General features: G+C 37.5%; 1 protein-coding gene across 2 annotated transcripts in view; it reads left to right on the forward strand.

Annotated features, from left to right (window-relative positions):
- The first annotated feature begins 496 nt into the window (after positions 1-496).
- The window catches only part of LOC106060896 (kinesin-like protein KIF12), a 70,622-nt gene continuing 47,345 nt past the window's right edge, over positions 497-23,773 (forward strand). For both annotated transcript variants that reach the window (XR_008774146.1, XM_056007042.1), the window contains exons 1-5: positions 497-849; positions 9,309-10,370; positions 20,615-20,686; positions 22,360-22,438; positions 23,433-23,554. Coding sequence is in view for 1 of the 2 variants with exons in the window: in XM_056007042.1 (XP_055863017.1) it covers positions 9,829-10,370; positions 20,615-20,686; positions 22,360-22,438; positions 23,433-23,554 (815 nt within the window). In the remaining variant the exon portion in view is untranslated. The remainder of the gene's footprint in view (positions 850-9,308; positions 10,371-20,614; positions 20,687-22,359; positions 22,439-23,432; positions 23,555-23,773) is intronic.

A 23,773-nucleotide genomic window follows, 5' to 3' on the forward strand; every position in this document is an offset into this window, starting at 1 on the left:
TGTCTGTCTATTTTGATATATGTTTATGTCATTTTACGTCTGTAGCCAGATACCTGTTTTCTTTTGTCTATAAATATTGATTAAAAATTAACCTAAGACCATGTCACAATGTGCAATTCCAATTCTCTAATTATATAGGAATTATTTCGTTGACAGAGACTAGCATTACGGTTTCAGCCACACCTCTAATCTGATACAGTATCAATTAAAGCCAGCACTTAGGTTTCAAAGTCAAGCTACAACAGAAGTCTTATCTGAATTAAGACTGAACTAAAAAAAAACATAATACAACGCCACTCCACAGAGATACAACGTAGCCAATAACACGACTTTGATTCATTGTTCTACCCAAGGCATGGAGTAGCCCTAGTGTGTGTGTGTGTGTGCGAGCCTGTATTAGTGTATGTTTGACAGTTGGGTAAAAAGGGGAGGGGGGCTATAATTAGAACATTTTTTTTTTCAAATTAAAACAGAATGTCGGTGTCGATGGGGGGTGGAGGAGCCTAGACTCTCTTAAATACCCGACAAAGGGAAATAATTCTGTAGGAACTAAACCATTGCATTTGTTTTAAAGACCCGTGACAGCCATGCTATATGCTTGCGTGCCAAATAGCGGGCTTGATAATGACAAGCACTTAGCACGCTTGTGGTCTGTCTGTAAAGTGTGTTGGTTTTATGTGTACTAGTAGATCTAATTAATTCTAAGCTTTGGTTACAGTGTTCTAATTCTTCCTCAAGAATTTGTTTATTTGTTTTGGATTCTTCAATTTAAACACGATGGTCTAACCAATCTTTAACAATCACCGCATAAAAACACACAGTATAGTAATAAGGATTATAGCTGTCCAGGTAAGCGTAGATTTGCGTTAGTTTCCATCAGACAGGTACAATACCATACAATACCGTACATCATAGTACACCATGTTTCTGAGGCTAAGGTTTAATGAGCAAGCTGTGTTGCCACCACAATGAACGGCTTATCCGTCTATTCACTAACTTTTTAATAATTCTTTTTACTAATAGCTTTCTGAAACTTTCTATTCACGTAGAATAACAATCAAATTTGACAACAAGCAATAAAAAAAAAGTGTTTTTTTTTTTGACAAAAAAAAATATTTTTTTTTAAGAGTCAAAATGACCTAGTAGATCCCATTTACGCTTTGGGATCCTAGTGCAATGTGAAATTTGAAAAATGTGGCCGACGGGATCACGCAGTGTTTTCCTACAAGCAATGCCGGATCTCAGTAAGTGGAGGCCCCAGGCAGGATATTTGTGTAGGCACTTACTCTATTCAGGCCTTCTTATAATACTCCAGATAATACAGGAACTCTAAAAGCACGTCATATTTCTAAAGAAAGAAAAAGATTCATTCTCATTTCAATGTTTATCTCCTATAATTTGCATAGTTTGTTAAAAAAATCTATTTTTTTAAAGGCCCCTAGAAATGTTAGGGACATGAGCAACTGCAGTGTCTTGCAATGACGTAAACATGGCTCTCCACCTAAGCCTAGGAGGCGCGGTGGCTGAGCGGTAAGCGCTTGGCTTCCGAGCTGAGGGTCCCAGGTTCGAAGACTGATTATTTTTATTTTGGTATATTGCGCGCCACGCAGCTCTAACATTAGTTGACATTTGTTGGGTACAAGTAAAGACGGTTGGTCGTTGTGCTGGTCACATGACAACCTCGTTAACCGTGGACGACAGAAACAGATGACCTTTACATCATCTACCCTATAGATCACAAGGTCTGAAAAGGGAACTTGGAACTTTTCAATCTAAGCCTGCTATTGACAGTTACTACTTTTTCACTGTACCACTACCAGCAGGATTATTCAGTTGAAATGAAATGTGCAAAGTTGTAATATGAAAACCGTTCGTGCCTTTTATTATGAGTATTTGTTTTCCTTTTGATATAGTCAATTTTTTACCTGGATTTGACCCTAGACCCCTCGGTTGGTAGCCAAGCGCTCTACTATTTGTCCACCACCCAATTTTGTGTTTGATCTTTTTTTTTTATCTCGTCTGCCGTCTTTGTCTTGTAGTTAAAAACATCGACGCCCCACAATTATATAGACCCGCAAAGAAACATCGACACCCATTTAAACACCACTATCATTTAAACACCGACACCCGCAGAAACACCGACACCCATAAAAACAACGAAATCCATTTAAGCACTAACATAATTTAAACACCGACACCCGCAGAAACACAGACATTCCTAGAAATACCGACACCCAAAGCTCCGACACCCACGTTTGTGGCTATCATAGTTGAATGTTTCCCAGCCATCGGTGCTGATTACAAATTCCAACTTTCTGATGGGCTGTTCATTGGAAAGTTTCTCAAGGGTTCAACACAAAAGATATGTGGCTGAGTGGTTAAGCGATTGGCTTCTGAACCAGGGGTCATGGGTTTGAATCGCTTTGAGGACTAGGATTTTTTAAGGCGACCCTGAGTCCTCCCAACTCTAATAGGTATCTGACTTTAGTTGGGGAAAGTAAAGACGGTTGGCCGTTGTGCTGGCCACATGACACCCTGCTCGTTAACCGTTGGCCACAGAAACAGCTGACCTTAACATCATCTGCCCCATAGACCGCAAGGAAAACTAACACACAAGACACTGGTTCAACTATCAGACGACTGTCACGAGACGTCTCCAAATCCCCAAACGTGACATACACTTTGACCAGATACAGATCTGCAGGTCAGCATGATCAGATACAAATGTAAACACACGTGACAGAAATCATAAACAGTTTAATGGCTAGGCTTTTAGTCATCTTACCAAATCGATGCGGGCTAAACCACAGATCAAACATATTAACCCTTTTAATTCACTCGTCGTTTGAATATTACACTAATTGTATTTGTTTTATCATGAAGGATGAACAACTACTCGAGAGTCTCTTGTGTCAATGGGTTAAAATCTCCCAACGCTTGCAGACGACTGCGTGTTTGGTCTGTTTGAATGTATACAATATTAGCACTGAAAAAAAAAAGTGAATATACAGTTTGTAGACAATATAACATACTAAGGATAGAATGTTTAAGTTAACATTCACACACTAAGTATAATTGCTGCCTATCGAGGATGGAAGGGGTTAAAATTTAAAAAATCTAGACTTTCTAGAGATTAAATCACATAGATGTTTATTGGTTGTAATATTTTCAAATTTATTTACTCTAATCTATGGTTACTTAGTTAAATGGGAAATACAGAATGTTTAGTTGTATTGGAATATAAAATACTGCATTACAATTTCATATGATCGTATTATTTTACAGAATCGCATTTCTTGTTTACTCTTTCATCTTTATAATTAAAGTTGTTTTTTTTTTTAACTGGTTATGATTCCTGCCTGATCTGTTGATCCCAATTGAGACTAATAAAAAGGCATATTAAAAACCATGTAGGGTTTTTAAAGAATAAAATGCAAGGTGTTTTAAGCAAAATAAAATAATATCATAAGGCTTGTCTTCGAGTCCGAAGATTAATGAGGAATGCAGTATTTCCCGTGGATACACAGCCCCAGCTTTTGCCAAATCTAGCGCAGGCATAACCCTTGTCCGCCGCTGGTCGATTTAGATTTTCTTTTCGCCGTCTTCGTCTGACTTCGGCATTTGGTCTCAAATGTGTATCCCGTGGCCTTTATAAAAGACATCCAGCTGTCTCGTTCTGAAGCCGCCTGCAACCAGGTGCTCGCTTCTATCTCAGTTTAAGCAAGTTGGCGCCTAAGCTGTTTTTTTAAAGCGTTTCCTTGGGGCGCCTCTGTTATATCGACCACCTTTTAATAAAAAATAGTGTCATAAGTATTGCTTGTTCTGCTCCTATTTCTCTCTCTCTGGCTCTTTCCTTTTCCTCGCTGTCTCTTTATCACCTACTCCTATTTTTCTTTTTCATTCTCGTTTTCTCTCCCTCTCTCTCTCTCTCCCTCTCTCTCTCTCTCTCTCTTTCCCTTTCTCTCTCTCTCCCCCCCTCTCCCTCCCTCTCTCTCTTCCTCCCTCTCTCTCCCTTCCTCCCTCTCTCCCTCCCTCTCTCTCTCCCTCCCTCTCTCTCTCTCTCCCTCCCCCTCTCTCTCTCTCCCTCCCTCTCTCTCTCTCTCTCTCCCATTCCCTTGCATATATTCTCTCTGCTCTACCTCACTTCTTCCCCACCCCCCTGCCTCTATCCATTAATTAATGACAATTACCTTCCTAAGTCTACGTTATACTTGTACACGGGCTTAATCGGACTATTCGAATTAATTAACTTTAAGCCATAGAGTTGATTTTGACACGAACTTGTGGCCAAACTTCACGGCATTGCATTTCTTGTATGAGAGTCGTCTTTCCAAAGATAAAAATTCAAAATCAGGGGTGATAATCTCTCCAGAACCACGCCCTAAATTCTCGTATCACACTTTGAATTTGTTAGTTATTGTTCCAAAAAGATATGCCGTAGAGAACAAAAGAACGACTGCATTCAGTAGTACTGGAGCGTAGAGGGGGGCGACGGGGGTAAATTTGATTGCCCTCCTCAATTTGATAAGACCCTAATATTAAGGGGGAGGGTTTGTTTATTTGTGGAAAAAATTAACCTATTCACATTTGCATAAATATCCTTACATAATATATGCTATCACTCGCACTTCAGTTAATGTAGCTACATCTAGATGTCATCTTAACCGGCTGTTCCGATAACACAGACAAATTGAACTCGGTTTGCATTACTTTATGATACGTTCTGTATAAGAAGTTCATCCGATAAACCGGAGACATATTTTTTGGGGGGTGATTATACGGATAAAATAGTTAATTGGATAAGAGTATAATGTATAATTATAATTTTGGGAACACAATATAGAATTAACCTTGCTTCAGTCAACCAAACATCCAAAGTTGAGTCGCAAAATTTGACATCTCAAACCACATTCCAAAGTTAATCTCCTCCGGTTGAAACGGGGCAATACTCGTGTTTTGTTATCTCAATAAAACATTGGATTTGAAATCTCAGTTAAGTCCCTTTTGCGGAAGTCGTAGAAGGAAAAAAAAAAGATAAAGGCACTCAGATTTGTGAACCACACAGGTTCAAAGACCTAGAAATCTGTAAAAATTAGAACTATATTTTTCTACAATGCAAGAGAAGATACGAAAGAATGACTTTTGAAAGTATTTTATATATTATATATCGTATGAAATATGCTGCAAACTACAGCCTTATGTCTAAAATATTGTGGACATGTAGTCCGTATGCCAGAAATCGCATTCCCAAATGACCTCTTTATGGGAATCCATGTGCATTATGAGAACTTACAAATAAAAACATATAATAAAAAAAAAATAATAAAAAAAAGCCCACAAAAGAGGCAAGATGGCCCATAAAAGAGGCACATAAAGCCCAAAAAAAGAGGCGAAGAAAAGAGGCCTAAGGCCCAAGGAATCCTATGACGATAAAGCTAAAATTGAATAGCCCAAATTCTGAGGTTTCCTTTTTAGAAAAAAAAAATAAAAAAAAAATTCTGGAAACCGGCGCGGTTTCAACTTTTGGAGGTTTCTCTACTAATGATTTGGAAAAAGTGGTCGTAGTAATTAAGTTCCTTTGGACCTTTCAGCCCGTACATATACAATGGCGCAGGACACACGACTTCTACACAACGTGATAATGACTGAGTGATGTACAGCACATTTTTTTTTGCGTTGATTAGCCCAGTCCTAAGTACACACTGTTGAACATAAAAATATGTACAACAGGAATAGGTTTTATCTTACGTGCTTTAGGCAATGTCATCTTCTACTCAATAAAAAAAACAAAAAACAAACCAAAAACAATTTTGTAAGAATTATTTAGTGTAAGATTAAAATATCGACAGACCAGAAATCCTAGATAATACAATAATGTGGCGATAAGCTTTTGGCTTTGATGACTAATTAATTTCAAGCACAAATATGAAATCGGACATCTTGGTGCTTTGTGATAAACATTAGAAACTGATCTCGTTCTGACAGCTCGCTTAATTAATCTCTGATATTAATGACGATGAATTTATAGTTGATGAGCTGCGGAGGGTATATTCCAATCCACAATGTAAATTTTCCTGAACTATAGACAATTTCTCGCTAACTGCTCGACAATGCCTGGTCTTGGACCCGTCAACATGTCTTGTCTTGTGTGTTATTGTAAGTTAAAGTATGATCCGAATAAACTTAAAAAAACAAACAAACGAAAAACAAGTTCCAATTCATTCAAATCTTTTCGTTTCATCTGAAATGAACCGTCTCAATTGTTGTTATTCATAATATTTGTTTCCTATGCGACAAATTAAAGAACATAAAACTAAAATGTTATTAAACCTTGGCTAGGCCAATAAAAGAGTACGCCTCCTATGTTTGGGACCCCTCAACCCAAGAGAACATTATGAAACTAGAGCAGACACAAAATAGGACCGTGAGAGTCATAACAAATGAATATTAAGATTTAATTAAAGTAACACCTTTAGCAAAAACCACTAGATCTAGAAAGCCTTCAGGAGAGAAGACTCAAAAAGTAAAGTAGCAATTATACATAAAACACTGAACCATAATCTTCAAATACAAAAACAAAATCTAATAAAATACTCAGAAAGGCACAAAAATAAAGGCCCATTCCTTGTTTCAAATGCTAGGACAAATTTGTAGAAATGCTCCTTCTTCCCTAGCGCTATTAGAGCATGGAATGGGTTGTCTGAACTAGCCAGGAAAACCAGTGACTTGGCGGAGTATAGGTCATTGGTTAATATGCATGACTAGATGCATCACGCGTAGGATGTAATCATCTTCTATTATAAAGTAACGTCTGTATTTCATAAGATAAGATAAGATAGGCTTTTGAAGAGTCAAGTCACTAAACTGTAAAGGAAGATGATATGGAAGATTGGATGATGTTTAAAAACTTCTCATCCTTTCAGCTTTTTTTAAAACAGAGCGACCCGAAAAAAATTATTCTACGCGTATTTCCGGCGACACTGTACTTGAGGTTCAAAGGGGCGTATTTGTTTCAATACTTAGTACATAGTGACACACGTCATCATCAATGGTCCTTGACTTTCGTCCTAGGGCTGCTCTGATAGTTTACGTAAGAAAATCACTACATTTTTAACGGTCAGAAGCTGTTCTCTATATCAAGAGAGTGGCCGGTTCATTCTTTAACATTGTCCAGCTGTGGGTTCCGAGCCCCGAGCCCCAATGAGCTAAGGTAGTTCTCTGACTGGGTTGGAAAATCCAAGCCCCACTTTGTTCTAATAATTTGGAGAAAAAACCAGCTTCAAATATTTAGACCTTTGGGACATTTCTTCTTTAAACGTTTAAACCTTTACCTCTAGAAGCAAGCAGGTTAATTTTGACCCGAAACGTGTATTTCAGTTATTACAAATTCCCCCTCCCCCCAAATGTTGGTACTACCCCCCTCCCTTTTCATAAACGCGATAAATAATTCAGACTTGAACAGATCAGCAAGGTAAGATGGCGTTGGGTCGAGACGAACTTGGAACACCTGGTGGTATAAGTAAATACCTGGACAATGGCGTTTGATTGAGGAGCTTTCTTTTTTTTTTTGTACAAAGCTTGTATCAACTCTGTCTGTCTGTCGGGCAAAATGTTTGAACATGTTATTTCTCCCACACCCATTCTAGGATCAATAGGATCAAGTATAAACTTTGCAGACTTATTCATTGGCGGTGACAGAGCACATATCAATAGAGAAAAATTAACTGATTAGTCAATCATTTATGAATCGTAGTTTCATAACAGCTATGGAAATTAATCTTTCAGTATTCACAGATATGTCTAAATATGTAGGATTTGTCCCCCTACATAATATTTCTCCCACACCCATTATCGAATCAAATCTAAACTTTAAACAATTATTTCTAAAATGAATTTAAAAAAAATATATTGTTAGTTAATTAATAATTGGCAATTATTGTGTTTTTTTTGTTTGATATTGAAAAGGAAAATAACTTTTTTATTATTGAGATATATAGTTGTAAGTGTTGAGTTCTTTCCCTTCCATAAGCTTTGTGATTTGTTCGCTTTTTAAAAGCAGAGCGAGGTGGTAGAGTCGATATGTTCTTGGTGCCAAGCCAAAGGTACGGATGGTGTCGAGGCTAAGTCTTTGTTTAGCCAGGGGTTAGCTGATTTGTATTTGTATAGCTCAAAGTACACGACAACACACACCTGTGGTATGCAAATTATAACTAAAGAGTTACTTTTTTTTTTTCACACACTGACTTGTGTTGTCTATACATTGGTATTCTGTAATATGTATCCATGGGGTATTCCGGGATCTTTATACAGAGTTCAAACTGTGATATATATGCCTGTAATGTTCTAAAAATTCTCTACAATAAACTAGATCTTAAAAATAAAGAATGAAATTCGTATACAAAGATACAGAGAATGATAAAGGAATATTTCTTATTCCTAGAGCTTGTCCTAGTAAAAGAGCTCTTTAGTCCTCAGTGCTATTAGAGAATGGAACGGGTTGCCTAAATCAGCCAGGTTAAACCAATGAGTTTAAGTCTAATTAATATTAATTAACATACACGACTAGATTAACACAGTGATACGGGTAGGATGTATTTACCTTTGACAAGATAGAAAACTTTATATTTAGGGATGGCTTTCTCCCTTGTCTGTCCTTCGTCTTGTCTTAAGTCTATTCTGTCTTGTCTCTATTATGTCTTTTTTTTTGTCTTATCTCTATTGTCTTTGTTCTGTCTTATCTCTATTCTGTCTTTGTTCTATCTTGTCTCTAGTCTGTCTTTGTTCTGTCTTGTCTCTATTCTGTCTTTGTTCTGTCTTATCTCTATTCTGTCTTAATTTTGTCTTGTCTCTAGTCTGTCTTTGTTCTGTCTTGTCTCTAGTCTGTCTTTGTTCTGTCTTGTCTCTAGTCTGTCTTTGTTCTGTCTTGTATCTAGTCTGTCTTTGTTCTGTCTTGTCTCTAGTCTGTCTTTGTTCTGTCTTGTCTCTAGTCTGTCTTTGTTCTGTCTTGTCTCTAGTCTGTCTTTGTTCTGTCTTGTCTCTAGTCTGTCTTTGTTCTGTCTTGTCTCTAGTCTGTCTTTGTTCTGTCTTGTCTCTAGTCTGTCTTTGTTATGTCTTATCTCTATTCTGTCTTTGTTTTGTCTAGTCTCTATTCTGCCATTGTTTCGCCTTATCACTTTCCTGCCTTACACTGTTGTGTCTTGTCACAACTCTGTGATGTGTCTCGTATTTGATCTGTCTTTGTTCGGTCTCGTCCTTGCATTATCACTAAGACAATAATATCGTTATTATTTTTGCTCTTTGATTCTTAGATCAACTCGATCGAACTGATTCACTCATTATGAGCAGGCTGAGAGCAGAGGTTCCGAAGTTGTCTCCCTTTTAGAAATGATCAAGAAGAGAAGTTACCTCCCTTTAAGAATCGTGCTTCAGCTTTGAGAACCGATGCCCACGTACTGTATAAAAACAGGGGAATTGCAGCGTAAGTGTAAACAACAAGGGTTGATAATCAAGGCTACAATTACAATAGAACCAGGGGAGAGTATACTGTTCAAAGAAAATTACTCCCCCTTCTTTCGCCCATTCTCTCTCTGTTCCTTCCTGATTACGTGGATCTGCATTGACAGTAACAACAACTGCAAAGTAATACAGAGTACAATGAGTTATACATACTTTGAGGTACACTATTATGTATTTGCAATCTGAACAGACAACGTCATGCAGAGAGCAGCAAGGGCATTAACTCGAAATACAAGGAAAACATAGCTCGTTCTTAAAATTCAAGCAGTACTATAGATTAGAAGGACTGATTTTGTTCTTGAAATAAAAAAAATGATTACTACTAATAATATTTCAAAGACTAAAACCGCTAAAGTGGTTCAGCAAAATGGAATCTCACCCAAGACTCATACGACTTCCAAGACTAACGGCCAAAGATTGGAACCTGTCGACACACAGCGCTCTGCCAACGTGTCTAACTCATCCAAGCCCGTCGACAGGGGCGGCAGCGAATACGACAAAAGGGTATCCTTCTTTGAGGAACGCCCAGATGCTCCTTATGGGGACCCGACGTCACCCACGTCTTCAAACGGCGCCCCAGCACGTCCCCAACGGGTGTCGTCCGAAAGAGTCTACCCGGAAACGGCACGTGAGACTGGCTCCAGCTCATCAGACGCCCCTCGCCAGGGCTCCCTCACGTGGAGAAAGGCGCCCAGCGAGCCGGTGCTCTTCGTCTCAGGGGCAGAGAGGACTTTCATGTCGGCTGACGACTCGGTTATAGACCAGCGAGAACGCTTTGGAAGTAGTAAGAACGGGTTTGAGTACGTGCCCTCGGGACGCAAGTTCACAAGTAAACCAACAAAGTCCAGCTTTGGGTAAGTGCTGTCTCTAGAATCTACAATCTGCCATCTATTTAACTTATTTCCTCAATCACTAGTATTTCAGTATTTCTCCCCGAGTCCTTAAAACCTAAATCTCAAAATGAAAGTTGATGTGTTACTAGGTCGGGCGTGTATCCAATGATCCTGTGTAATACTTATCTTATAATACTTGTACTAATTGGCAGTATTCAGAAAGTCTCGTTAGGATCCCACCTTTATAATTATGAAATCAGGGGACGAGTTTATTGATTTTCTACTTCCTCGCAATAATGATTTATTAATAAAAAAAAAACAATAACATCCCAATAGGCGTGCGCGGCTCCTGCGTCTCTAAGCGTTGTTTAGTCGTAAATCTAAGACATCCCTGAACAGGGTCTGTCTAGGTGTCCCTTGCCATGTTATAGTGTCCCTTGTTGTATACCATATAGCTGAAACAACGTAGCCTATTAATGGAACTAAATTGGTCGTTGCTTTTTAGTTTTAAACACCTAGTAAAACTAAACCGAAGTAGGTGTATTGCATTCTTAATACAGAAATTGAAATAAACATAAACACGTTTCTTGTAAAACAAAACAATATAACTTTTATTTATACATTTACACTTTAAAAAAATAATATATGTAGAAATATAAATGCAATGATGATTTAAACAAACTTACTAAAATATACGTCTTTTCTGTCTCATCTCTCGCGCTGGTCTCCCTATATTTAACTTTCACACCAGTCTTTCGTATCTTCAATATCAGAAACTCTTCCGCCCACACAACCAAACAAATCCGCTCTCCCTTTTCTTACGATTTGCGTCAGAAACTCACACACACTCACTACGTAACACTGAACAGTGTAAATGTAAAGTCTTTGCACAATTATAATCGAAATACTGATACGACTCGTAATTGTTCTTGCTTGCAATTCAAGGGACTCAATCCAAATGTTTGTATTCCGTTATTAAGGCAATTTTTCCCTTTCACTGTTGTGGGTTGTCTACCGTGAATGAATTATGCACATCGTCCGTCCGTTTCAGTGATAGCTAGATCTATTCTCTTAACAGTCGAAAAGTTTTCTAAGCTCACCCAGGCACTACGTGTATAAACTTGAAAGGACTTGGTGAGCACTTTCTTTATTAATAATTTATTTACTCTCTGGTGGGTGTAGATTGCTTGATGACTAATTTTTAACAATTTCAATCAACACGGGAATCTTTTTGATAAAGGAGTAAAGGTGATTTTAGTTCAATGTTGCCGATTACATAAAGACCTAATGTCAGAAGGTTCAAACAAAAGGTTAGTATCTTATCAGTTTCATCCTATTTAGGCCTGTGGTATGTGCATAGTTTCCTCAAAAATGTAGAAATTATCATCAATTTCTATAATTACGAAAAGCTTAGCTAAGTTACATAAAACTGTCAAGGAATTAATCCACTGTTCATCAAGAGGTCAGTTTCTCTACGGTTATTATCATTATATATCATTATTGCAAAGCTCTTTTATAATTTTTTCTCGGGGGTTAAATGCGCCACTTATAATTGTGCAATGCGCCACTTTTGGCGCATGCGTCCTAGTCTGGCCACCCTTGATGTTTTTTTTTTTGTTTTTCATGTTTCGGACGTTCCTTCAGAGTTGAAGATAGTTTACTTCCTAGTCCAAACCTCCCGCAGGACGACGGGGGATGGGAGCGGGCTGGGTTTGAACCCGGGACCATTGATAAATCGAAACGACAGTCCAGCGCGCAAACCGCACGACCAAGCCTATCTATCTATCTATCTATCTATCTATCTATCTATCTATCTATCTATCTATCTATCTATCTATCTATCTATCTATATCTATATCTATATCTATCTATATATATATATATATATCTATATCTATATCTATATCTATCTATATCTATATCTATATCTATATCTATATCTATATCTATATCTATCTATCTATCATCTATCTATCTATGTCCCTATGTTCTTCTGTCTGTCTGTCGGTCTGTCTATCTATCTATATCTGTGTGTGTGTTTCTATGAGTGATTGTGTATGCACTGTTTACAATGTTGTATTGAAGTCTAACTTGTCATGTCACGAAGGTTACCTAACCCAGTCAACACGACGTGTTGGGTCACTGGGTCACTCCCCCTCACACCCCCCTTACGCCCCAGCCAGATCCAAGATAATCCATTTCACCAGGTCTCATAGTTCCCGTCCCTTCACCCCCTTCTGACATGGAAAACAAAACCAACACAACAACAAAAGTCAAATCCTTGACCTGTCCCTCGATACTGAGCACGCTAACCAACTATACTGACCTGTCCCTCGATACTGAGCACGCTAACCAACTATACTGACCTGTCCCTCGATACTGAGCACGCTAACCAACTGTACTGACCTGTCCCTCGATACTGAGCACGCTAACCAACTGTACTGACCTGTCCCTCGATACTGAGCACGCTAACCAACTGTACTGACCTGTCCCTCGATACTGAGCACGCTAACCAACTGTACTGACCTGTCCCTCGATACTGAGCACGCTAACCAACTATACTGACCTGTCCCTCGATACTGAGCACGCTAACCAACTATACTGACCTGTCCCTCGATACTGAGCACGCTAACCAACTATACTGACCTGTCCCTCGATACTGAGCACGCTAACCAACTATACTGACCTGTCCCTCGATACTGAGCACGCTAACCAACTATACTGACCTGTCCCTCGATACTGAGCACGCTAACCAACTATACTGACCTGTCCCTCGATACTGAGCACGCTAACCAACTATACTGACCTGTCCCTCGATACTGAGCACGCTAACCAACTATACTGACCTGTCCCTCGATACTGAGCACGCTAACCAACTATACTGACCTGTCCCTCGATACTGAGCACGCTAACCAACTGTACTGACCTGTCCCTCGATACTGAGCACGCTAACCAACTGTACTGACCTGTCCTTCGATACTGAGCACGCTAACCAACTATACTGACCTGTCCCTCGATACTGAGCACGCTAACCAACTATACTGACCTGTCCCTCGATACTGAGCACGCTAACCAACTATACTGACCTGTCCATCGATACTGAGCACGCTAACCAACTGTACTGACCTGTCCTTCGATACTGAGCACGCTAACCAACTATACTGACCTGTCCCTCGATACTTAGCACGCTAACCAACTATACTGACCTGTCCCTCGATACTGAGCACGCTAACCAACTGTACTGACCTGTCTTAAAGATAAATAAGCAAACTACAGAAACCTTAAGAAAAAAGGCAAATCTTATTTAAGGGGAAGAACTCCACATTTACATCTTTATCTCTCAAAAATATAGAATGTTATATTACAAATGTATTACAAATATTGAATGGCGTGGATTGAGCAATGGTCATTTTATATGCGTGCTTGTAGACAGAGGAGAGAGAGAGAGACGATTACATATTGAGAGGGAGACAATTATATATAGAGAGGGAGACAATTATATATAGAGAGGGAGACAATTATATATAGAGAGGGAGACACTTATATATAGAGAGGGAGACAATTATATATAGAGAGGGAGACACTTCTATAAAGAGATGGAGACAATTATATATAGAGAGGGAGACAATTATATATAGAGAGGGAGACAATTATATATAGAGAGGGAGACACTTATAAATAGAGAGGGAGACAATTATAGAGAGGGAGACACTTATATAAAGAGAGGGAGACAATTATATATAGAGAGGGAGACAATTATATATAGAGAGGGAGACACTTATATAGAGAGGGAGACAATTATATATAGAGAGGGAGACAATTATATATAGAGAGGGAGACAATTATATATAGAGAGGGAGACAATTATATATAGAGAGGGAGAAAATTATATAGAGAGAGGGAGACACTTATATATAGAGAGGGAGACAATTATATATAGAGAGGGAGACAATTATATATAGAGAGGGAGACACTTATATAAAGAGAGGGAGACAATTATATATAGAGAGGGAGACAATTATATATAGAGATGGAGACACTTATATAGAGAGGGAGACAATTATATATAGAGAGGGAGACAATTATATATAGAGAGGGAGACAATTATATATAGAGAGGGAGACAATTATATATAGAGAGGGAGACAATTATATATAGAGAGGGAGACACTTATATATAGAGAGGGAGACAATTATATATAGAGAGGGAGACACTTATATAAAGAGAGGGAATCAATTATATATAGAGAGGGAGACAATTATATATAGAGAGGAAGACAATTATATATAGAGAGGGAGACAATTATATATAGAGAGGGAGACAATTATATATAGAGTGGGAGACAATTATATATAGAGAGGGAGACAATTATATATAGAGAGGGAGACAATTATATATAGAGTGGGAGACAATTATATATAGAGAGGGAGACAATTATATATAGAGAGGGAGACAATTATATATAGAGAGGGAGACAATTATATATAGAGAGAGAGACAATTATATATAGAGAGGGAGAAAATTATATATAGAGAGGGAGACAATTATATATAGAGAGGGAGACAATCATATATAGAGAGGGAGACAATCATATATAGAGAGGGAGACAATCATATATAGAGAGGGAGACAATTATATATAGAGAGGGAGACACTTATATATAGAGAGGGAGACACTTATATAGAATTCCCAGGCCAGAGGAAGTGTGTTTGGGAGAGCAGGTGGAAAAAAAAGAGGGGGGGGGGATACGCCTAAACATTTTGGGAGCATTACGATTTGCTAGATTAAAAAATAAAAAAAAGGCTCTAGCTACATTCTTATAAAGTCTATCAAATATTTGGAATGAGAACTGAAATAAAAAGAAATAACAAGATAATTTAACGAAGACTAAACATTAATGCGGAGAGTTGGGGGGCGGGGAGAGAAAGAAGAGAAACTCTTAATTATGGACCTTTCCATTTACCCTAATGGATGCTAGAATTCGCGGGCCAAAAGAATTTACAAAAGGGAGGGGGGGGGGCGTTTACATAGTACATGATAGTACCCTATTACCCAACGTGCTTGTATTTTCCTTTTTATTTTTTTTCGTCCTCTGTAAGGCTATGTCCTTTTTTTGTTTGTCCTCCTAAGGGTGCTCAGGTGTCTGGAAACTCACCTTGTAATGATTGAGACTAGTTAGATGTTGGGCTACGTATTGTTCTTGTCGTTTCTTTAAGGCTGTTTCGAGTTTTTCTCACGGCTGTACAACAGCTAGATATACAAACTAGACCCTGCAAGCGAGGAGTTAAAGTCATTGTGTACTAAATTAGGGACATGGTCCTATAAAGGGAAATAACGAAGACTGGCTGTAGAAGAATAGAGTCGTGACTAGTGTCACTTGTCAGCACAGAGATGTGTGAATACACACACACATACGCACACACATACACACACACACATATATTTATAATACGTGTGTATTTGTGTGTGTTTGTGTATGTGTAAGGGGATTTTTGTGTGTAGTCAAATATATTTCTGAATGTAATAAAATACTCAGAAAGACACAAAGATAAAGGCACATTCCTCGTTCCATATGCTAGGACAAATTTGTAAGAATGCCCCTTCTTCCTTGGTGCATGCCTGGTGCTATTAGATCATGAAATGGGTTGCCTGAGCTAGCCAGGAAAACCAGTGACTTGGCAGAGTTCAGGTCATAGGTTAATATGCATAACTAAATGCATGACGCGTAGGACGTAATCATCTTCTCTTTTTGAAGTAACGTCTGTATCATATAAGATAAGATAAGAAAAGATTAGTATGCGTGTGTGAATGAATATATGTGTATGTATAAGTGTATGTAGGATTAAATTTGTGTAAGTGTCTGTGATTGTGGATACGGGAGTGTAGGTGTGAAGGCATGTAACTGTGTGTGTGTCTGAATGTGAGTGATTGTGTCAATGCCAGTGTCGATGTGTGTGAGTGTGTGACTATGTCCGACTACGTCAACTTATGTATGAGTGTGCGTGATTGTTAATGTAAGTGTAATGATGTGTAAGTTTGTGTGACTGTGAGTAAATATGTGTTCACCCCTAACACCAATCACTTACTTACTTAAACAATTTTTAGACCCCCCCCCCTCCCCCCCCAAAAAAAAAATCCTTTGCCTAAAATAATGTTGAAGACAGTGCGTTATAATTAATATGTAGTATAGAATTTATTAGCTTAATAATGTTACAACAGTTAGGAAAATATTGAACATCATAAACCTCATTAGCCAGACTTTATGATCTGGAGGAAATGAGCTCAAATCCTGATAGGATTAAGTTTTATTGATTGATTTAGTTCTTTTTTACTGGAATATTAACTTTAAATTAGAAATTAAAATATTATCAAAGGGTTAGGGTTGGATTTATTTTTAAGAAGTCTTTCATGTGATATGGCGAGTTAAGCCTTACAGAGGTTGTTTGATATTTAAGCTTTTATAAGTATTTGACTCTTGAATTTAAAATGCCAAAGATCTTCTTGTGACTCGATGAAATAATCCGGGGCTGAGTCGGTGGGGCATTAGTATAAACTAAGTTAATTTGCTAGGGCCTGGGAAAAGCTATGGCCTGAATATAGTTTATAGACTTTTAAGTACCCTAATTTCATTTAAAGTCCTGACAGGTACTTACGCGCCTGTTCACGCGTGACCGAACAGTCAATTAATTTTAAACACATGTATCGATTGAGGTTACGGTTCGAGGTATGCCTTAGTTAAAATATTAGTTTTATTCCTTGAGATCTACTTTTGTTTAACGAGCTACTTAAAGCCTGGCTTTCGTTTGGTACGCACTTCACACTGTTGGCATTTTGTTCGCTAGCTTAGTTCCCTTGCTGCGATGCTGGATATTTAAGCTATAAGTTGTAACTTCAATACAAGTACATGAAATGTAGGCCTGCACTGTACATATCCTCTACCCCATAGACTTATATATACTACTCTAGACTGGACATGGAGACTTTTTAACACTACAAAAAATGTCGTGATATTGTTTTAGAAAGTTGGATCAAGGCGATGTTTTCTAAAGTGGTTAAAAGAAGTAAAAGGTGTTTGTTTTTTTTCAACCCTAACCTACGTAACATATAATTTAATTTTTAGATCTAGATCTAGTAATTGAACATCAAAAATAAGAGTAGGCCTACTCTCGTCTCATAATTATTATTTTGCAATCTTTAGGTACATAATCTAGAAAGATCTAGGTAATCAATCTATTTAAATCAACATGAATTATTTCGATCTAGGATTTTTGAAACATTATCTCAATGGAAACAAACAGGAAATGGCTTTGTTTCATATATTTGCGTGAATATCCGAGAAATAATTTTGCATTATTTTTAAACTTTGAAAACTAAAGATCATTACTTTTCTAAGACAGAAAAGATTGATTGGGGCGACTCCCCTTAGAGCCTGAAAAAAGAGTTTACGTACATAAAAATCTAAATATATATAGGTCTATGAATCGATCAGTCGCGGATAAGAATTTATTTCCGGTTTCCAGTCTAGATATAATATATAAGTCTATGCTCTACCCCTAAGACGTGTTCTGGAAGATCAAAGTTTACAAATGTATATGTTATCAATGCTTCCGTTTTCTAAGCACCGGATACACCACGAATCTGGGTATTTGAGGGTTCGCTTCCATTTATGAAAATCTCCAATAATTACATTTGTTTTGAGTGCAAACAGAAAGATATACGGTACATGCTTGTTCCCCAGTCAGACCTTGTGGTCTATATGAAGATAACGTAAAGGTCATCTGTTTCTGTGGCCTACGGTTAACAAGGGTGTAATGTGGTCAGCACAACGACCAATCGCCTTTACTTTTCCCCAACTAATGTCAGGTACCCATAGGAGCTGGGTAGACTCAGAGACGCCCAAAGATCACGAAATAAAAAAAAGCCCAGTCTTTAACAGGATTCGAACCCAGGACCTCGGATCGGAAGCCCAGAGCTTTACCGCTCAGCCACCTCACCTCTTAAAAAGCAATAAAAGATGTCTGCTTAAAGTGCATCACCTTTTAGCTGATTGAATCCAATGCTTCAAAAAACAAAAACAAAAAAAAAACTCCCTTGTTAGGTTATAAAAGAAGAACACTACTAGAGTTTGAAAGTTAGTGTGACCTCTCTCATGATTGTTCAAGCTGGTTAAGACTAAGACTAAGACTAAGACTGGCTTATTGATCCTTACGGAAATTCATTGTAGTTGTGAGGACTCTTTTCTCATATAAAGACAACATAACAGAAACCTACGCATAAATAAAACAGTCATACAGTCACTTACTAATAAAAGACAACAGGAAAAGTAATGGTTTAGAAAAAAAAGTGCTGCATAGATCAATATTTGTCGTAATTAAAAGCAATTAGACTGATTGAAATCTTAACACGTGTTTGCATGTGTGTGTTTGTGTTAGTGTTTGTGTTTACCTGTCTGTAACATGGGACTTACAATGCAAACACAACTAATGGATACTTTGGATCGAACATTTAGTTCCAAGTTATCTGACTAATTGAATTAGACAAAGGGAGGAGTATCGTGCTGCCAATGGTACCGCTTAATTCACACCGGTACCTCCACGTCGTGAATAATACATGAAGCAATGGGAGTCGACTCGAGAAAGTTGTCGAGAGATTCACAGACTCACTCAAAGTGCATTGATAAATTTCTTATTAAGACGTAAGAATTGATCTGTTGTAGCTGCTATGGTGATGGCGGAGAAAGGTGTGTTGGTGCAGAGTTTCTCCAACATTTTGTGACCCGGGGACCCACTTACATAGTCAAAACTGAAAGCGAAAGTGAAAAAGCTACTAAAATCATAGTATAAAAATAGTATATAAATAGTATATAAATAGTACATAAATTACAAATGTTTAAAAAAAAAGAAAAGTACTATTTCTTGAAGAGATTTTATTGAAATTAAAACATTTAAGATTCTATTTAAAATAATATTTAAAAGTAAACATTTTTATGCATTTAGATTATGTTGTAAGTAACAACCACAAATTTAAACGAGCACAAATTTCTAGTCGACTTCTTTTCCTTGTCCTAAGGTTCATGACAGCAATGTATCCACGTATTACCAAAAAAGGAATCAGTCCAAAAATTCCTTATAGTGAGACCCATAATGCAGGATATAAAATTAGAAACTCTTTTTGAAATCAGAATTTATGGTATTCATGTTCAGACATTGGTTTTAAGTTCCTTGTTTTTTGGATATTTCAATAAGCTGCTCATGTATGAGTACAGTTTCATCTGTAATTGGTATCTGAGTTTGTCTAGGCACGAAAGGAATCAATACCCGGTTGGTTATGTCCAAATGAAGAATGTCTTCAAATCTTTTGGTTTAGGTCGTTTGTAATCGACATTTAAAGTAGTAGTGAGGGGCGAGTTAATTATGATTCAAATTTCAAAATATCCTAACGGATTAATGGGCTTTAAGCGAGGAAATTATTTTAATTGTATACAATTTTCATCTTTTTTTTTCGGACCCCAGGAGTCTGCGGGCAACAGTTTGAGAACCACTGTGTTGGTGCATCTTCCATTAAACCTTAAGCCAGGTTTAGAATCTACTAGATCTTTCTCTCTGTCTCTCACGCTCATACTGTCTCTCCATCTCTCCTTCTTTCACTCTGTGTCTTTATGAATCTCTTTCTGACTCTCTCTCTCTCTCCTTCTTTCACTCTGTGTCTTTATGAATCTCTTTCTGACTCTCTCTCTCTCCTTCTTTCACTCTGTGTCTTTATGAATCTCCTTCTGACTCTCTCTCTCTCCTTCTTTCACTCTGTGTCTTTATGAATCTTCTTCTGACTCTCTCTCTATCCTTCTTTCACTCTGTGTCTTTATGAATCTCTTTCTGACTCTCTCTCTCTCTCCTTCTTTCACTCTGTGTCTTTCTGAATCTCTTTCTGACTCTCTCTCTCTCTCCTTCTTTCACTCTGTGTCTTTATGAATCTCCTTCTGACTCTCTCTCTCTCCTTCTTTCACTCTGTGTCTTTATGAATCTCTTTCTGACTCTCTCTCTTTTCTTCTTTCACTCTGTGTTTTTATGAATCTCTTTCTGACTTTCTCTCTCTCTATGCCTCCCTCTCTCTATGCCTCTCTCTCTCTCTTCACTTTATCAACGTTATGCAGTATATCTACTAAACACACTCTATACCTAATACCTATTTCTTCCATTATATCTACCTCCTATCCTCTGTCCATCCTAAAGACTTACTGATATTTTAAACATTGTTTTTTCGTACAGAAGCAACACATCTCTGTCCACGGCCACTGAAAGCTCAGACGACTCGGACGATGTCTTCAACGTTATTCTCAGGTGAGTCTACCTTGACATCACCTTGAAACATGGTCCTTGTAGATCAAAAGCTATTTACAAAAGTCTATATTGGTGTAATAAAATATTGCATCTTAACTAAATATTAGCATTTTAAAATTAAAAGCGTCAAATCGTGTGAAGAGTGGCTGAGTGGTAGATGCATCGCTTGGCTTTTGAATGGATGGAGCTCGGATTCTGAAGAAGAATGGAATTTTAGGATGATTTTAAAAACGTCCCTGAGTCCAACCAGCTCTGACCTGACATTACTTGAAAAAAGTAAAAGCGGTTGATGACACACTCGTTAATCGTCGTCTATGGAAACTGAAAAGCTCTACATCATTTGTCCCATACAGTACAAGCTTTGAAAGGAAATTTATTTATATCCATATTGCCTTGATATTTTTTTCTGATAGATTATGATTCGCTCATCGTGATTCTATGATGAAAACTTTTTTTTCCTCCAGGTGCTGAGGGCTTAGCAATGCAGACTTGTGCCTACTCATGAGGCTGGTTAGGGTTAGCTTTTATGTGAGCCCGTAATGTTCGGTTCCACACTGGGCGAGCAAATCCATCTGGAGCTTTTATCAATCGGCTTGAATTTTCTTCTTTGGCGCCTTTCTTCTACTAAGACTGTTTGCTTTTGTCGTCTGAAATTTTTGAGCCAATTCCTTACAGCGCGTCAAAAAGAGGCTCTGTAATTTGCTTCCGTTTCACAGTTGGCTGGGTTCATGCTTGAAGTCTGTCACGTGGATGTCCATGAAACGTTTTCTTCGTCCACTTTGAACTTCAAATTGCCAGACAAACTGATACAGAAGTCCCACAAAGAGCGGGCATGCACAACCCTAATATAGCTCCTCCTTCGTGGTCGAAGATGAGCACATTTCTCATTTCCTATGGACTCGAAGATGGCTGTTAAGTCCAATCCTCGCTTCAAAAAGCCGGCCGCATATGTGGCATGGGTGGGTTAGATCAGTTGCAGATAGGCCTGCTTCTTCTCTCAGCTTTTTAATGGTTCGGCGCTCTTTCGCACAACCCTGATAGATTACATATCCACAGTGTTGACAATTTTGTGGCAATATAATATATGTCTGCAGTATTTTGATTTAAAAATAGCATAACAAAAATGGAACAGTGAAATCTCATCAAATGAGGTACAAGACAATGCGTTTGGTTCAAACATTACAGTCAAAGCAAAACTGTGTATATTTGTCCAAAAAGACCTAGAAAAGCTTGAAAGGTTTAAATAGAAACTTGAAAATCTCAACCTGTAATATGGATAAACAAATGTGATATTGCCGTAGAGTGTAGACCATAGAGTTGAGACTTACTTTATAAATGTCAGAATGGTTGTTGGTAATTTTATTGTGATTTTGTTTCTATTTATTTCAGCTCCCCATGCTAAAAGCATCGTCCCCATTCTCCTTCCCTCCCCAATAATAGTATCATATTTTTGATTTATGTATTAAACTTGACCTCATGACTGCAATTTCAATCACTTTGTAGATTTAAAGAATCGCAAATCATTTTTGTTTTTGTACAAATTACTACGAATATGAACATAAGAGAGATAACTCAAGTTCTGCCACAAGATCACACATTTACTCGATAACTTCCCCTGGCTTAAATTACGCCAAAAGATCAATTTGAAAATGAAATACATTTTCTCTTTTCAGAGTTCGGCCTTTAAACACGCAAGAAACTTTGAGGCGAGACAAATTTGTTGCAGACTTCCCTGGTGATGGCCAGGTGTCGGTAAGAGTTTTAAATTCGATCTAAACAAGTTTTTTTGTCAGTTTAAAGATGGAACGAAACTAATCAGAGAAGAAGATCAAATATCAAATATTTCTTTTATATCTAGTTAGTACGAGCGGAACGTGTGTATAGCATATCGTAACACTTAAAAACACACACCTAAGTTTATCGAGACACACACATAAGCTTATAAAGAAACATATTTTTATTAACACACACATAACTTTATCAATACACACATAAGTTTATCAAGACACACATATATTTATAAAAACACACATACGCATATCAAGACACACACACATAAGTTTATCAAGACACACACATATATTTATCAACACACATATATAGGACCAATATCGAAATTATTTCTAAGCTATCCCCCTCAGTTGGGTCCATTTAGCGATCTTAGTTTCTTGCTGTACTAATCTTCTCCATGCTTGCTCTGGTCTTCCAGAAGTGCCAGCCTTAGATAATTTGAGGCCCTTAGGAATGTAAATATGATGGCCTTAAATAAAATAGAAAATAAAATAATAAACAGCACTTCCATTCAACAATAACAACAAACAACAACAAACAATAACAAAAAGAAAACCAACAACAACAAACAACACAAAACAACAACAACAAAAAAAAACAGCAAGAAAAACAACAACAGAAAAAACAACAAATAAAAAAAAAACAAGAAAAACCACAATACATCAAACAACAACAACAAAACAACTACAAGAAAAACAATAATAACAACAAAAACAACAGCAAGAAAAACAACAGCAAGAAAAACAGCAACAGAAACAACAACAAAAAAAGACAACTACAAAACAACAACAACAAACAAAATTAAGAAGAAGAAAAAGAACACAAAAACAATAGTGAAAACAACAACAAAAAAATTGAAATTTCTTTTTTAATATTTTTTTTTTGTTTTTTTTTTTTTGTTTCTGTTACTATGATTAACATGTTCAGATTTTCTCCCCTCCCCCTCCCCCAACAGATCAACAACTCTGGTTCCATACGAAACTTTCAGTTCAACGTCGTTTTTGAGCCAGACGCCACTCAGGAGGACGTCTTTGAGAATTCTGGCATCAAGAAGCTGGTTGATGCCGCCTTGAACGGGTGAGTTAAGGTTCATACCCATTCACAGAGGAGACTTCCATGGACGCTAGTGACGTATTAAAAACAGATTATGTAGTATCAGAGTGACTCGCCAAAGTGGTTATAAAATAAATACGTAACATATAAATGTTTTTTATTTTTTAAATTTATCTTTTATGAAGCTGATGACTATTTGCAAGGGCGATTACTTCACTTTAAATAGCTAATAAATAATAGATT

The sequence above is a fragment of the Biomphalaria glabrata genome, chromosome 12 (genome assembly GCF_947242115.1).
Source record: "Biomphalaria glabrata chromosome 12, xgBioGlab47.1, whole genome shotgun sequence".
In the NCBI taxonomy this organism is placed as follows: Eukaryota; Metazoa; Mollusca; class Gastropoda; family Planorbidae; genus Biomphalaria; species Biomphalaria glabrata.